Source organism: Poeciliopsis prolifica, unplaced genomic scaffold, assembly GCF_027474105.1.
Source record: "Poeciliopsis prolifica strain line A6 unplaced genomic scaffold, Auburn_PproV2 SCAFFOLD007, whole genome shotgun sequence".
Classification (NCBI taxonomy): Eukaryota; Metazoa; Chordata; class Actinopteri; order Cyprinodontiformes; family Poeciliidae; genus Poeciliopsis; species Poeciliopsis prolifica.
Window position 1 is genome coordinate 10,051,194 of NW_026562382.1, and position 17,309 is coordinate 10,068,502.

The following is a 17,309-nucleotide window of genomic DNA, read 5'->3' on the forward strand; positions in this document are numbered from 1 at the left end:
CGTTTATTTTTCCTTTTGAACCTTCTCGGCTCCTGTACTTGAGTTGGCAGCTCAATTGTTTTGTTTTGGTGGTCAAGTTGGAAGTCTACTTCGAGGTTTGTAATCCACGGTTTATCATTAAGTTGATTATAAGATAAGTCATTTGTCAGTTCACTTTTTTGTAGTGGTGTTAGCATCTAAGTTAGCCTTTTAGGCAGCACCGTTTCTACCCGTTGACTACCAGCTAAGCTAACTCAATCGCTTCAGGTTTGCGTTGGTTAAATTGACACATTTTCTGTTGCATGAACTATATTAACAAATACCATAAGCGGTTACATGTAATCTGAAATACGAAAGTTTGCTGGTTTTTTTAAAGGACAGTATTATGTAGCTACAAAACAAATTCTGAAAAACAAGGAAGGCTAATAATGCTAGCAGCAGAGAGGCCAGCGGTTGAATGTTGCCGTTTATTCATTCAATTCCGACGCTTAATGAATTGGCTTTAAGTTTAAAAGTTGCACAAGTTTTAGATTATATCCTTTAACGTTTATATAGATAAGTAAAATCAGTCAAACAGTGTTTTGAACTAAGAACTTATGGAAATCTCGTATTAGCTTTAGGGTGGGGCTCATTTAACCTGATCTAATGACAGTGAGTGGACAGTGACCAAAAAGTATCTTGTTGAAAGATGCGTTTAATGCTTTGCTTTTATTTGTTCTTTTTCATATAGATCTTTTAAAGCATTTTACTGGCTTAGTATTTACAACATTTCGTGATCGCCCACCCACTCGCATAATCATTAATAATAGATTAAGTGTTACAACTACATAAGTTATCAGTACTGACAGCTGAGATCCACGCACACTTTTGCTATTTAAACAAATCAAAATCAGTGACATATTTTATGTCTAAAAGGTTCTGCAGTGTGTTAACTACTTCTGAAAACATCGAGGTACATTTTGCTGTTTTTTCTCCCTTCACCAAATGTAATAAAACGTGATACAGCAGTAATTATTTCGTATAATTTCGTAAATACAAGTTCATTTTCATTTTCTTTTTAAATTAAAACAAACCAACAGACAATAATACGTTGCTGCCAAAAACAATGATTCATATAGAAGTACGAGTGGATGAACAACTAAGTCATAATTTATATGCCAGGCTTTTTTTTTGTCTTGTTCTTTAAAGCGATTTGCTACAAAAATATATTCTTCCCTTTTTATATCTCATACTTTCACTTAGATCAGTAGCTGATTAAGGTACCTTAATGTAAAGTTGTGGATTGTCATAATCAGGAACCCGGTTCACATCTTACCAGATTCTCTCACTTTGCTGTAACTTGTGCTAGAAAAGATTAGAGAGCAAGGCAATTAAAGGGCTGCCTCTCAAGCAAACAGCGTCTTCTAAAAAAGTTTTGTTGTTCTAAAAAAGTTTTTCTTTTTCCCCATAGCTGTGACATCATGTCTGACAAAAGTGAGCTGAAAGCGGAACTTGAAAGGAAGAAGCTACGTTTGGCACAAATCCGGGAGGAGAAAAGAAGGAAGGAAGAGGAGCGAAAGAAGGTATAAATTTTCTGACTTAAGGATTTGTCATAGTCTGACATTGGATCTTCATAAGTGAAATAGAAAACATATTTGGGCAAGTTCAATGTACACGACAGAAGTGAAAAGCAATTATGTAAATGTTCAAATATTCTAAAATAATTCTTCCTCCAGGCTTTCTAGTGCAACTGAGCTTCATTTCACTCTTTTTGCATTTGCCATTTTTTGCAACAGCTGTGAGTTTCTTGCCTTGTTAGTTTAAATTAGACAGGTAATCATTGTCTTTCTTCAGAGAAGGGTCTGAAGCTCTGTGTGCATCGTTTTTGTCTCAGAGCAGCTGAATGTAATGTTGATTCCTGAAACAGTCCTGAATGGTCGACGCTTCTCTGTTCGCAGGCGGACCAACAGCAGAAAGAAGTTTCACAACAGCAGGATGACTCCGACCTGGAGAAAAAAAGACGAGAAGCTGACGCTCTTCTGCAAAGTATGGGGATAACACCAGATGCTGCAGTTGGTATGTTTATTTATCGGATGCTAGATTGCTTCTATATACTGTCTCCGTCAATTTGCAACTGCATAGATAGAAACTAATTCAGTCAAATCTGCTTAGCCGCCTAATTTATAAAGGTCAGACAGTTGCTTAAATCTACTTTAAGTATCATCAATTTGATACTGTGTTGTGCATGACTGGCTGTTTTGAAAGTTTGGGAGTTTTTTTTTTTTTTTCTTTCCATTTTTTACTCTTAAAAAATAAAAAATCTGATTTCCTGAGCCTGTTGATCACTTTTTCATTGTGAAAAACAACAGAGACAGTTTAAAGTTACATTTAAACGCAACAAATCCAGGTTGATGTTGTCCTCTAACTGTAAGAGTAATAAAGTAATATGAGGTTTAGCAATCATATGTTTTTAAGGTACATCAATTTATTGGATACTTCAATACAGATTCTATCTTGGTGTCCTAATTGATAATGCTCTATCTGTTGTATGGTGAGACAATAAAAGTGTCTGAAATTGGCAGGAATAAAAATAATATGATTGATCAACAATGCATTAATTATGTAAAAATATAAGTTTTTTTTTTACATATTTGTTAAAACTGTCACCATGTCGTTACGATATGCTATAAAACAAATAATTTTTGAGAAGCTCAAGCTCCTCCACCTTTTCCTTGAGCTACTGTTGCCATCTTAATAAATACACCACTCTCCACCAAAAACAACCCATCATAGCAAGAGGGATGATTGGGGCTGTCAATCATGCTAATGTACTTGCTGCTAAATGTGCTAATAGAGGAGAAACAAGTTACTTTTAGAGAAAAACTGTTTATTTGCCGTCAGTGGTGGCCATACTTAGCAACCTGAGTGTTCACAACAGTCTCTGTTAGTTGCAACGTCGCAGAGAGCAAATGCCACATAAGATTGTGATTGATAATAGAGTTTCTTTACAAACAGAGTTGTCTCATATTTATGAAAAATAAAGCAAAAGGTAAGGGATTTAAACAATTAAAGCACTTAGATTTGAGGAAAATTTCATCAGCAATCAAATTTTACTGCATTAGTAGTGGAAACCGTATGTGATGTTTCAAAAACCACATGAAGGAACTGCTAAAAATACACTCTTCCTTTGCTTTTACGTTTAAAAGCCACAGGTTTCAGACACTTGATCTAGGAGAAAATCCCTATGCAAAAAGTATTTCTAAAAGAAAGCGTGTGTGGGTGTGTGTGTGCGTGTGTGTATGTGTATAAAAGCTTCCCACACCTGTGTGCAAAACGTCTGAGCAATCTCTCTATTTGAACAGCAGGTGGCAGAAGAGATCCATTAAAAAGTCAATGGAGAAGCTGTTGAGAACTTAAATCAGGCAATGGTACCATGGTTGTTTTTAAAGTAGTTTAGTTTAAGTTTGCTTAGATGTGTGTAGGTTTTTATTGGTTGAATTTTTCCTAAAGCATTAGAATGTTGTCTTTAATCCAGATACAATTTTTACAAATTGATACTTTGCTTTATTCACTGTTTCCCACACATAAAATGCATTCTTCCAAGATTTAAACTGTTAAACACATCTAACAACAACGTGTTTCTGCTATTGAGTTGTGAACCATTTAGCTTAACAACCATGTTCTGTCTCTGTCTCTAACGTAGCCCCTCCTTCCACGACTCCTGCTCCCAAATCAGCGGAAACTCCTAGTGAAACCGGCAGCCAGGACTCTGATGGAGCCGTGGGACCCAGGTACACAAACACACCAAAGAATCCCTCAGCAAGAGTCCAAACCGCAGCACAGGAATTTACAAGTGTGGAGAGCATCCAGGCTTCCCTGTTTCGGAAGATATTTCCTACCTATAGCAAATTCTAGATATTTATTGCTTCATTGCGTCTCTTATAAAAGATAATTCTCTCTTTTTTTTTCTCCTGCTTTGACATGTGATCAACCTTTTGCAGATTGCAGATGTATTTTGCTGTAAATGTGCTGAGACGTATTGTCAGCTTGTGTGTTTTGCTTTTATGTGCCTGTTGCTACGTTTCACTGTGACATAAAGGTCACAGATGCCAATAAGTCCTGCAGCTTACCTTAAACTCAGATTAGCTCTGCCGTTGCTGCAGTGAGTGATGACAAATTTATGCCAACCGAGGACATGTTTATTTCATTTATGTGCCACCAAATTAGAACGCTCCCAAATTAACAATGAAACAGCGGGCTGCTGTGACGCCTGGGGGACTTCTTAACCCCTAATTAGAGCCCCCTTCCCTGGGCTGAAATTCAAGCTCCCCCAGTGTCCCATCAGGCCCGGTAAGCTGTTCCCACTACGTGTTGACTCATTTCCCTCACCAGCATGGCCATTTCCTACACACATGGAGGTCATGTTTTCTCCCAGAGGGCTCCCCTCTCCACCGCCACCATTCTGGCTACATAATGCTCAAAGCCTTTGGTGTGACAAAGTTTGGACAGAATCATTGTTTAATTTCTGGGATTTTTTTTGGCTGGGAAATTAAATCTGTATTGGATATTTAATGGTATAAGTTGAACGGACTTTCTATCGTTCCAATCAGCATGTTCTGATGCTAACATTATCTGGTCTCTTCATTTGTGCTTGCTTGTCTATCTGTCTGTCACTAATGCTGCCTTGTTGCTGTGACACTAATCAGGACTCTGCACTGGGACTCTGACCCGTCCACTCTTCAACTTCACTCTGATTCTGAGCTGGGGTACTGGACACTCTCTTCTCTCCTTTCCTGGTCATTTTCCTTTCTCTCAATCTATGGCATGATTACTTTAGCTTTCAGGGTCATTGTTAAGTTGATTCAGTCCAGGAGAAACGGTGACGTCATGCATGTTGAAAAGATCAGATTATATAGCGCTAATAAATTGTGAACTAAATTGGGAATCAATTTCTTTCACGGTACCAAGAAAGACAAATTATTTAGATAAGCTAAAGAGTTTGTCTGAGTGAGGTGAGAATTACAGCAAAATATATTAAGGACGGTTAATATATTTAACCACCATGTTTAGGTGGTGCAGAGTTTGAGTTGTTCTGTGCTTTATAGGCGCGTGACTCCAAAACTGGGAATGGCCAAAGTCACACAGGTGGACTTCCCACCACGTGAAACAGTGTCCTACACCAAGGAGACTCAGACACCAGCCCCCGCCCAGGCTAAAGAAGGTAATTTACGTTTTTGGGGGATTTTTTTAGATGTTTTCGTTCAAAATCCGTGCTTTCTTTGTGCAACTTTGCCCCGTCTCTACTGATTTCAGCTAATTCCACTTTCTCTCTAAAAATGAATTTATATGTATATATAATTCTTTTTTTTTTTCAGTTGTCCCCACACGATCATTAAATATCTTGTTAGAAGCGAGCGCAGCACAATATATAAAATCACAGTCAACATCGCAATTTCCGAGTGTGCAATTTAAAAGGACTTCTTGGATGCGACATCAGTAGGACTGCATGGTATCAGGGAAATATTTAATTGCAACGCTATGTTTGAAAATTACGATGACTATATTAATTACAATTAACCCACATTTGCTGACACTTTTCTTTCTTTACCATTATGAAATTTTCCTGCCTCTCAGTGAGCTTTAATGTCTCAGCGGTTTAAGATACACATCAGCTGTGGGCATTAAACATAGTTAGAGTCCATTCAAAAGGCCAATGTTATTGCATATCGCGTGATGTATAAGCTGTTGCCTATAATTCGTATCAGTACAATCAGTGTATACTGATATGCGGCGTGTAAAAGCCTTGCTCAGAACATATATTATCCTACTAAATGTTGCACCCAAGCAATCATTTGTGTTTGCAATGTTGCAAAAAGTAGTATTAAAATGATTATTTCATACTCTCTTCAAATGTATACTAATCATCAGGGTGTAAATGAAATAATCTAGCACCAAAGTTGGATGAAGTGCAAACTGTCTTTTATACCTACACCTGTTACAGTTCATAGTGATTAAGATGCTAAAGCTCAGGGGAAGTGGTGGGTTCACAGTGGAAAGGAAAGAAGAGTGAGAATAATATGAGTTAAATCTAATATTCAATAATATTGAAGCTATTTGACTTTCTTTTAAATCATGCGACCCTATTTGGAGCAGAGGTGATGTCACACTATGTAAGAGAGATCAGTTGCTGAAAAAACAGATTTAACAATTTTTTGAAATCAAGAAAACAATTACAGAGTTGATGTGAAAAGAATGCTATTTTTAGCATCCCAAATGCTAAAAATAGTGCCGGTATGCTGAAACTGAAATGTTTTTTGCTTTTTAAACTTTCTGTTATTTGCTGAAAATCTTGCTCTCTCTCAGAGCTTGAATTAAACAGACATTTTGTCTTTTAAGTAGCTTCCTGGATCCCACTGCTTCTCTGATTTCACTTAAGCACCACTGAAAATAATTACCTTTGTGTCTTCTTTCTGCTATAACAACGTCCACACTGAAGAGTGTTGTTGTTACCATGACCGAGTAGCCCTTTGATATGTCATCTGCAGCGGTGCAGGAAATAACAAAAATAATTTTGTTATTCACAGGTCAAGCTAAAAATCATCTAGTTCTGATCACAAGCTGATTTCTCTGTTCAACTCCTCTCATTCATTATGTGCGGACTAATGAGGTTTCAAAATGTTGTTTTTTTTTTTTTTAAGATATGTATTATTTCTTGAGATTGGAGGGGGGGGGTGAGGGGGGGCAGTAACGGGAACATTTGGGGAAAAGAGAGAAATGAATGATTTGTATAAAATATTTACAAAGCCCTGAGATGAAAGTGATGGAAAAATGAGATGTAGGAAACACAAGAAGTCAGAGCAGAGACTCGGTTCAGACGGGCTCTGCTCCTCTGAACCCCACCAGCAGCTCGGCTGCTCGGCTGTAATTAGCGAGCAGGATGAGAAACCAGTGACAGGAAGGAGAAATGCGATTGGAGCGGAAGATATGAAGCGTTGTGCGTTCAGCTGCTTATTGCCTCTGAAGCGTGTTGATATGTATGTAATTGCTGCTCCAAAGCTTTCATGTGGGTGGACAAACAGAATATTTGTGCCGAAATCCACATGTTGAACACATGTTGTATTAAATATTCAATATTCCCAGTTGAGCTGCTTGTTCTTGGATGACTTTTTTGTTGTTGTTTTATTTTTTGCAACAACAGATGGTGAATAACGGGCTTGTCTGACAACCTGATGAGGATTTTGGTTTTGATCCTTCACTTTGAGCTACTGGATGAATTTGTCTTTTGACTCGTCTCAGTTTGCACCAGTTAACACACATCTTCAGGGTCCATGAAAGCTTTGTTTGGATTTTAAACAGTGTACTGATGTGTAGAAAATTCAGAGATGACATGCAGAGTGCGTAAGGTCAGATCTTTCTCTTGTTTTAAAAAGAGGCTTGTGGGGGTATACCACAAACCAGACTAGTGAAGGATGAAGAGCATCTTTTTTTGCTCCTTATTTCTCCGGCCTCCACTGAGTATAGTAAAACTGTGTTAAACAACGATGCTCTCTGCCAGCTGTTCAACACAGAGCCCCCCTTCCCCTCTCTGCCACTATGTAATCATTTCATCAACTCCTTCGCTTCCCCTGTCTTCTCCCTTCACCGAACAGGCACATAACAAAACGCACTCAGTGACATTGTGCATTTTCACACCATCACTTCTGGCGCCCGATGAGACGGCGATGCCTCCCCATCTTGCTCCCGTTTGCCACATTTGTGATGCGTGGGGTGGCGTCTGGCCTGCTTTCTGATTGAGTGATTTATCGTGTTGTGGAAAGGAGGCAGCGGCGCCGCACTCTCAAGGTCAGCAGGCGGTGGCATTAGAGGGAGCGGCTATCGCGCCCTGGCTGCTGCAGCTTGAGGGTTCCCACTGAGTGTTCCTGACATAGAAGATTCGAGGACACCAGCTATGTTCACACCTATAAGGGAGAACAAGAATGAGCAATCAGAGAGAACGCTATCTAATTTGCTTGTTTTTTTTTTCCTGAGAAGCTTCTGCTGATGCTGCAAAATGGTGCTACTAAGCAACCCTTGATGTCCCAGTGAACTTGAAATCTTGTAGTCTTTATCTTATTTTTATGTGTAGAAGAAAGTATTTGTAGTCACAATACAAGAAAGTAATACTTTTTGGGACCTAAATTGTTCTGATGCTCGATAATTTTATATTAGACACCAAAAGGCATCAGATTGTTTTCATAATCAGATGCCTTCTGATGTCATTTCGTTAATTATGTCAGAGTTGTAATGTATAATTAAAAAAAATATTTGAATAATCTAAAAAACTGACTATAAAAGGGTTTTACTTACATTTAAATATGGAATTTAAATATTCATCAAAAATGTGATTGTGATTATATCAAGCAAAGATATTTCTACAATTAAATTTTTTTGACAATTTGGTGGTGAAGCACCAAGTCTTTGAGATTGGTAGGCCTCCTTGCCATCACCCTCATCTTTAAATCCCTTTAAATCCAGACTCAAGGCTGAACTGTGTTCAGGCCATTCCAAAATGTCATTACCTCTGCTCAGAAGAAACATGCTGGCAAAATTGAACGACCAGTGTTAAACCTGATTCTACCAGTGTTCATAAATATTTTTTTATCCTAACTTTATTAAGAAAATAATAAAACCATACTTAAAACCTATACATTATCTTTCTTTATCGTATCCTTTTTTGTTTTTCTAAACCCGACTTTAAATGACTTGCAGCCGTTTTCTGTATCATTTGGGGAAAATTAGTTTTTACATTTACGATATCATGTTTGGATTAAATTGTCGTCTTTCTGTTAAAAAAGTCATATCCAGTAACAGCATGATGAAAAAACATGAAAGTCAAAGTTTAAAGATGATTTGGCAGCTAAGTGAGCTGCAGACAGACCTTAGAAAAAACAGTTTCTCTTAAATAAATCTTTTGTGCTTCCTATAATATTTATATAAAACACTTTGTAGACATAATGGAGAGCTGACCTGGAACGTTATTTGCTGCTAAGATGTGCTGGTAGTAGCACAAAGTATTCATTTAGATGTTAAAAAATAAAAATTTAATTTTTTGTGGTTCATCATCTCGTCACTGGTCCAGAAATTCGGTCAGACTGAAAATTGGAGGATCAACAGAGAATAACTGGTGCATCTGTATTTTGTTGGGCTTCATTTCTTTTGATTTTTTCCACATGGCTATTTGTGAGACATCTGATTAGTTTTACTAGTACGCAGGGCGGTACAAGACCATATGACTAACTCCTATCATAAAAGTTAATTGAGTTTAAAAAACAAGCCTGGAGAAGAATCTTTTGCTTTCAGAGCAATAAAGCTGACATTTAAATTCACAAAGCAACACTACTAGTTTTGTTTAGTTTTCAGACACTAAATATGTCAGAAGTAAGCATTAAGGGCAGTCAAGACCATATGTATCAAAAACCATTAGTATCAAACAATGAATTTAAAAGAATTGGTTTATTAATTTAAATACAAATCCTGACTGCAAAGTTAACTGAATAAACATTTTTCATTGCAGTAATGTAAACAGCACGCTTTCCATTAGAGTTGCACAGCATATCAAGTCATGATTGTCCTTTGTCATTCCTGCAAAGGGTTGCTTTGAAGCAAAATTTTGCCAGCTATTATATATTCAAATGTGATACGTTCATGCTCTGCATGCAAAACATATACATTCAGTATATTGGCTAAACTTTGACTGCCCTTAATGCTTACTTCTGATATATTTAGTGTCTGAAACATGTGAAGAGTTGTGATGACAAAAAAGGAAAGACTCAGGTGTAATTGTCATAGGCTCGGTTTGTTTTCCTAATTTCTATTTCCAATTCATTGATGTCTCTCCATATGTGTGGAGTTTGTAGTGAAGGAAGTGTGTTAATCTACTAAACTGGTGAACGTGTCAATGCTGCAGTATTCCCAGACTGCATCAATATGCTCTCTTCAATAAAAGGCTGTAATTATGGAGTAAGATATTGTTGGACGCTGTGGGGGGGGTGGATTGGTTGGTTCAGCACTGCGTTTCAAAAGACTCGTCAGGAACACAAGTACGCCGAGCGGTTCAGTAGATCTCATATTTAATTGAATGTGATTGTTTTAATCACTTTGAATGTAGAGGTAGGTCAAAACTTTTAATCATAAAGTCCTTACAGGCCTGCTTGCTTCAAGTGCCACTTGGAATTGTGGTCAGCTTTTATGCACTTGATGATTAGTAGTGCTTGAATATCTGTCATAGAGTAGCTGATCATTTCAAGGAGAAAATTTGATGTTTTTCTTTTTTAAATTTTCTCATTGTATGATTTTTTTTTTTATTAATGTGCGCCCTTTTTGATTTTAACATGCAAGCCTCCTTGATGTTTACTTTTTTCCTTCAACCAATACTGCCGTTTGCTATTTACAAGGTTTTGATAATACTCTTATGTTAGAACCACTTTATTTCTCAGATGAACGATGATAGTATTATTATATGTCTGTGGTATTAGACTACTGGTTTCCTGTAGGTTTGTAAGTGGGGTTTGAGAAATATCAACTTATGCCTGAAAACATAGGATTTTCAGCTTGATCGTTCCAGACCAGTGATATCCTGGTTGGTCGAAAACTAAAATCAGATCTTGTTTTTAATCCTTGATCACACTATGCTAAGCTCTACCAGGTTGCAGTAGCAACACAACTCTTCACTTAGCTTTACATTAAGGTAGAGGGATCACAGCTACTTAAAAGGTTGCTGTATTTGAATGAAATATGGAGACTTATCGTGGTGAATTCAGGCTGCAAGAGAGCTTGACTTCATCAGATAACAGACTGAATGGAGTATTCATGGAGAAATCTATTTACAGATTTTCTAGACCAGGACTCTAAATTATTTGTAGAAAATTCACCTATTTGTGAATTTTTCAGTAGCTCATATCCAAAATATGTGGTTGGAAAAATGCTATGTTGACTGCTAAAATACCTAGATGCAATGCTAGTGGACATGCTATTGCCTAGCATTTGCAAAACAGGCCAATCAAGGAGTGCCATTTATTTTCCTTAGCACTAATTTGCTGCATCCTCAACAGTAGAAATAAGAAAGATTTTAGACATTATTTTCTGTGGTAGTGCCAACTATGTGAATTAAGGTGTATTTGGGTTTTATTTAGAAATACAGGCAGTTTAAGGCATTTTTGAAGGATCTAAAAAATTTGTAAATTTTGGCTATGTGTTTGTGGCTGGTGGTTTATAACCCCTGACCCTTTTTTATTTTTCTTTCAACAAATGTTATGATTCCTGGTGGATTTAAAACTGCTCTTTTGACATCCTAAAGCAAAGGTTGAGGATTGGTTTCTCAAGAAATGCATGCAGTCTACTGGTTTAGAATGGTAGCTACGATAGCTTCACTGAATGTTAATATCAGTTATTGACTTCACAGTAGAAATATTTGTACCTTTCCCACATTTGGCCTGACTTAGCCTCTGCTCCAAATATGAATAAAATCATAACTAAATATAGACTTCATGACTGGACTAGAGAACATCCTTTCAGTGCCATTCCTATAGTTCCTTATATCATTCTAAAATCTGTATCAGCAAATCAAAGCTTTAAAAAAGCCATAGACTAAAATTTAACCTCAAAAGTTTGATCTGTACATCTCTGATCTTTGAGTTCTTAAAGTGTGACGCTGGAGACAAAGCCTGGCTGACTTCTCCAGCTGTGTACAACAGTTGTTTAATACTTCTTCATTCTTTGCCAGGTTTGCATTAATGTATTGTCTGTTGACTTGGACTTGCCGTTGCTCTTTCCACCCCTCCACTCCCTGTCCTATCCTGCTTCCCCCCACCCCCAAAAAAGCTTTTATTTCTTAAGTGGTACAAAAGCCATAATTGGTCTTGCTTTGAAAGAGGTGTCAGTGTATGGGACATTGGTGATCCGGGTGAATTCTGTTAAATGCAACCCACCCACCCTTGCTGCTTCTGCCCCCCACCCGCACGCGCGCACAGCCCCCAGCGGGGTCACCAGGATCACTAGCTTTTCTCCAAATGGCCATTTTGGCTGGCAGGTGCATTATACCCTTTATTTTCAGATTGTCTGTCCGCTCCTAATGCCTGGCAGGTTGATTGCTCCGGCTGCCTCGCCAGGGAAAGGGCTGACGAGCGCGGCCAGGACTAGCTGAAAGACAGTGATTACTGTTTTCCTTTAAGCCTGATTGAGGCCCTTGAAAGGAAAGATTTTAACCTTCTCCTGTTGGGAGTTGGGTATGGCTGCACATCGAAATGGCTCGTGTCATCAACCCGATTCTGTAAACTCATCAGCGCTCCCAATAACCTTCGTCCCTCAACCCTCCGTCTGAGGAAAAGGATAAATCACTTTATGGACAAAGTGACGGATGACATTATCATTTAGATTATCTCACTGGGAGAGAAACTCTTGCTTGTGGTGTGGTGATCTTAGATTAACTGCAAACGCCTTTGGAAACAAAGCAAGAACGTCCCCCTCCCCAGTTTGAATTGCTTCTTTTTCTCCTTTCATTTCACGTTTAATACCACCTCGAGAAGATGTCTTGGGAAGAATCACGTTAGTCGTCTTTGAGGTGAAACCTGTGTGCAGTTTGCCAGCTGGTGTGGCCTGTATTTTGTTGTACATTCTTGGAGCCTGAATGGGAGCTGCAGGACCTCCTGCCAGGACGGTAATTGCACAGGCTTGCCGTTCAGGGGGAGGCTTGTCTGGAGGCGGCCATGCAGAAAACCTCTGTGCCATCCCCATGCCACCTCTGAAGTGCGCAAGACAATCCCTGCATCACCATCTGCTTTTGCACCATGCCGTCATCTGGTCAAGTCCAAAAGGATGGGCCGAGGCAGCTGCTCCTCACCCTCTGCCCCGTGGCCTATAAGGGGGCAACCTGCAACTGGGACACAGAGGAAACGGCGACACTGACAGCCAGACTCCCTTTGAATGGATTGTGTCTCATTAACAGTTGGGGAAAGACAGGGGTCCCTATGACAACAAGACACCCGCTGCGCCGTGTCCCTTTAACACAAACTTCCCTTCTATGAAGGAGCAGGTTCCTCTTTGAAAAGCAACATAGTGCTGACAAACCAAACAAATGCAAGCCAGAGATACAAAATCACTCTGTTGCTGCGCCGGTAATCACTGGGTGGAGCTTTTATTGAGAGCGACAATAATGAAGGTGTGAAATAAAACAGCCAAGCTGCATGAAGCATCCGTTTGGAGGCGTAATCGTTCCTCTTGATAAAGTTTTCCACTTCATTTTGATTTTTAAATGCTATTGTAATATAGAAATCTGACAAAAACAGGTAATCGCAAGGATATAACCTTTTAGGGTTTGTTTTACACATCAGGAGATCATGTTTGTAGAGGCTCGTTTAATCTGTGATCTGAGTTTTTATGACTTTTTGATCAACAGAGGAAGAAGAGGAGGAAGAAATTGCTCCAGCTCAACCAGTAGTCAAGGATCAAACTGAGAAACTGGACCAGAAAGAAGAAGAAGAAGAAGAAGAAGGTAGTTCACTACTACTAATCCTAACTACTAAAATTTCAATTGGAGTTGTCGGGATTTTTACAGAGCATCGCATAGACACCTCCCAAAGACATTCATACACCTTTAGATAGACCATCACAAAATGCTTTTGAATCCACAGCCCTTTACCTTAAAATCGACGGCTTTTAGAACTGTAATTCTGACCTCAGAGGTTTAGTAGAAAATAACCAGCATCACAAGGCCAGGCAGACAAAACACTAATAAGAGAAGCAGTAAAGAGGACCTACTATTAATCTGGATCTGCAGAGATCTAAAACTCAGATGGAAATATCTGGCAGTAGACTAACGATTATCCAACTGTGAAATTGTCATACTTATAATAACGCCATAAAAAGTCCAGCTTGCATTTTGCCTTAAGCCATGTGGTTACCCTGGTCAGTTGAGACAAAAATGTTGCTTTTTATCCCATAAGGGGAAAAAACCCAAACGTCTTTGTAGTAATCCACACAGTGACAAATCGTTGTGGCAGCATCACAGTGTGATTCACACAATGTGATTGAAATCAAAGAGAAACTGTGAAGAAAAAAACAATTCCTTTTCACAGATTTTCTTCCAATCTATCTGAATGACTTAAGCTATTTTGTCAGGAAGAACAGGCAACAACGTTGCTAGTAAGCCTTTCAACTGCAACTCATCTGAAATTTTCAGGAATTTCAATTGTAGAAAAAAACCAATTTGTACTGGTCTGCCATATAGAATTCCAATAAAATCCATTAACCTTTGTGGTTCTGGCTTGACAAAAAATGGAAAAAGTTTACTTTTGCAATTCTTTTATTTTCCACATCTCCACAACAGTAAGTTTCTGTTTCCTTGTCAAGCCCCGCCGCATGAGCTGACCGAGGAGGAAAAACTTCAGATCCTCCACTCCGAGGAGTTTGCCAACTTCTTCGACCAGAGCACTCGCATTATCGAGCGAGCGCTCTCCGAGCATGTGGACATCTTCTTTGACTACAGCGGTCGTGACCTGGAGGACAAGGAAGGGTGATGGAGCTTAATTCAAAAGCTGTAATTGTTTATTTGGAGTATTACTTTTTATTGACTGATGTTCTTTCCTGTCTAGGGAAATTCAGGCGGGAGCGAAGCTTTCACTGAACAGGCAGTTCATGGACGAGCTTTGGTCCAAAAATCGGGTCGTCACCTGTCTGGACTGGTCTCCACAGGTGATTTTCTCTGACAGTTGCACCATTTTAACACATCCCTCAAAGCGCCATTATGCAATTGTTTAATCAAACTCCCTTTTCTAAAAACATTAAAAATTGAAGGAAAAAGTGAATGTAATGGTTTATAATTGGCTTTTTAAAGGGCTTTGATCATGTTTTATGGCTACCTTGCTTCAGTTTGACAACATTTCCCTTTCAGCCAAAACTCCCTGAGGAAAACCCAAGTTTGGTCCTGTACACTTTGTAGCCGAGTCCGCCGGCTGTAATGATTTATTTCCTCTGGTGTCTAAGGTCATTTCACTCCTGATTCTGCAATGGATTTTGACAGTGACTGAGCACCACCTCTTTGTTCACTGTATTTCTAGCCCAGAGCAACATTAACACCTGAAAAACCTCAGCAGCCTCCTGCAATCATCCACAACGTGTTTGTATATTTAGATGCTGTTTCCTTTATGATTTTGGATGCAGTTTTATCATCCTTTTGAAACAAAGTTTTTAAAAAAAAAATTTTTTTTTATTGATTTTTCTGAAACTGTTCCTGAAGTAGTCATGTTTTTATGAAACAATTAAAGTAATAAAGGATATTATTGAGGATCTGAAGTGAGCCACAAGTATGTACGAAAAGAGTCACTTTTTTTTCCAGCAATGACGTTTTGGCTTTTTGAAAATTTTATTTTGTTTTAAAATTTTATTTGTTGAAAAAAAAATTAAAATAGAAGCCATCATTCCACACGTTTTATTTCTATAGTTCAGAGTGATGTCAAATAGGCATCGTGTTTGACAAGCATGTTTTACAGATTTTCTTATTTGGATCTTGAATTCAGGTCAACGCTAAGATAGAATATAAGGGCCAGGCTACAATTTTTAATTTAATTTTTTTTTTACAGTAAAATCATTCCTTACATATCAATAGTCATTTTATCAGGAGACTTCAATTGTAGTTTTATGAAAACTCCTTCACAAAAGTAGCAAAAAACCAAAATGATGAGTTTTCATATGTTGCGTCGTTATAATTTGCAGTCAGTTTTACGATAGTTTTTTTTCTTCTGGTAAAGTTGAATATATGGTCTGCTAATATTACGACTTTATATTCTTGCAGCCTAGCCCTAATACTCCATCGTACAATTCACAGAAGAGGAGATTGAATGAAAACATTAATTACTTAATGTTTTTGACGTTTTTAAGAAAAGAAAGCGAGAAACAATTTTTGCTAAAATTGGATCTGACATGACAAAAAGTAGAGATTTTATTTTGAAGCTATATTTCCCAGTCCTATACCAGCAGGTGTTGCTTTTCCAAATGCAACTAGATGTGAGGAGTATATCTATTTTATCCATTTGTTTTCTTTTTTCTTTCACTAGTATCCTGAGCTCCTGGTCGCCTCCTACAACAACAACGAGGAGGCTCCACACGAACCAGACGGCGTGGCTTTAGTCTGGAACATGAAGTACAAGAAAGCCACGCCAGAATACGTCTTCCACTGTCAGGTACCAAAACCAACATTCCTCACTTTTCCTTCTTGAACTCCCTTCTGTGTTTTTTTTTTGTTTGTTTTTTTTTCTGCCCCACCCCCAAAAATCCACCTCGCGCCACAAGTGTGGAACATCGCCAACCCTTTCGCTCCCCCCTTCCTGCCTCCAGTCACATGGTGAGTTCACCACGCTGGCATTCACCTCCACCACATCTTTCCACAAACACATGTTCTGGAGAAGACCCGTGGCGCAAGACCTGAACGGACTCCAAGAGCTCCAGCAGGATTAAGTGTGGGTGGGTTTGGGGGTGTGGAAGAGGAGGGGGCGCAGGGCTGGTTATCATGTGCATCTAAACAAGGGGTCTGTGTTCAGACAGAGCGAGCTGGGAGAGCAGTTGAGCGCCATGGCTCTGCTCAGCTTTATATTAATGCTGCCCCGAGGCTCCTTCACCAAGACGAGTTGAGTAGAACCACATGTTGCCTTCAGAGCGGATGTCATCGAAGGCTCGCTGCTGAGATGAATAAAACTGAACAGAAGTGTGAATGCAGTTTGCTTTTTAGTTGGCTCAAAAGCTGATTGTTTTTTTTTTTTTTTTTTCCTTTTCTCCACTTTTTTGTCACATTTTTTACCTCTCGAAATAATGTGATCTCCATGATTATTTGATTAAAAGGTGGTTGTAGCTGAAGCGGTCAGAGTGTTTATAACACCTTAACTGCAGTCCAAACAAACATGGATTCTATTAGAAAGTTAGTTTGTCAACACTGGTGGATATACAAATCTGGTTTCATTTTTGTTTTCCTGGGCAAAAATGGAAATATTTTCATTTTAATATGAAGCATAATCAGAAAAGAACACACTGGTTATTAATATTCTGGAAGAATATGAGACAGGTGATGAGCTACCTGTCTAATCATGGGGTCAGTAAGATAAACTTGAAGTAAAATGTCGCAGCAATTTAAATTTGACACAAATTCAAAGACGGGAATTTAAAACACGATTTATTAGCTTTTAATTTCAAAAGGAAAATCAATAATTGTACTTTCTGCTGTTAAAGTAATGTTACTACATTAAAAATGATGACGCCTTTCACATTGTTTTTGCTTTTCAAACATAGCAGCAAATATACAGATTCTTTAAATGAAGTCCTAAAAT

The 17,309-nt window shown here is 38.5% G+C and overlaps 1 protein-coding gene across 3 annotated transcripts in view; it reads left to right on the forward strand.

Moving 5' to 3' along the window:
- dync1i2a (dynein, cytoplasmic 1, intermediate chain 2a) overlaps positions 1-17,309 on the forward strand; it is a 25,370-nt gene continuing 8,061 nt past the window's right edge. Inside the window, exons 1-10 of one of the 3 annotated variants that reach the window (XM_055031488.1) lie at positions 1-95; positions 1,430-1,541; positions 1,917-2,034; positions 3,662-3,749; positions 4,665-4,754; positions 5,064-5,179; positions 13,391-13,486; positions 14,344-14,506; positions 14,586-14,685; positions 16,047-16,172. In XM_055031488.1, coding sequence (XP_054887463.1) covers positions 1,440-1,541; positions 1,917-2,034; positions 3,662-3,749; positions 4,665-4,754; positions 5,064-5,179; positions 13,391-13,486; positions 14,344-14,506; positions 14,586-14,685; positions 16,047-16,172 — 999 coding nt within the window. In that variant the 5' untranslated portion in view covers positions 1-95; positions 1,430-1,439. Of the gene's footprint in view, positions 96-1,429; positions 1,542-1,916; positions 2,035-3,661; positions 3,750-4,664; positions 4,755-5,063; positions 5,180-13,390; positions 13,487-14,340; positions 14,507-14,585; positions 14,686-16,046; positions 16,173-17,309 lie in introns of all 3 variants that reach the window. The other 2 variants (XM_055031489.1, XM_055031490.1) reach the window with 2 other exon arrangements.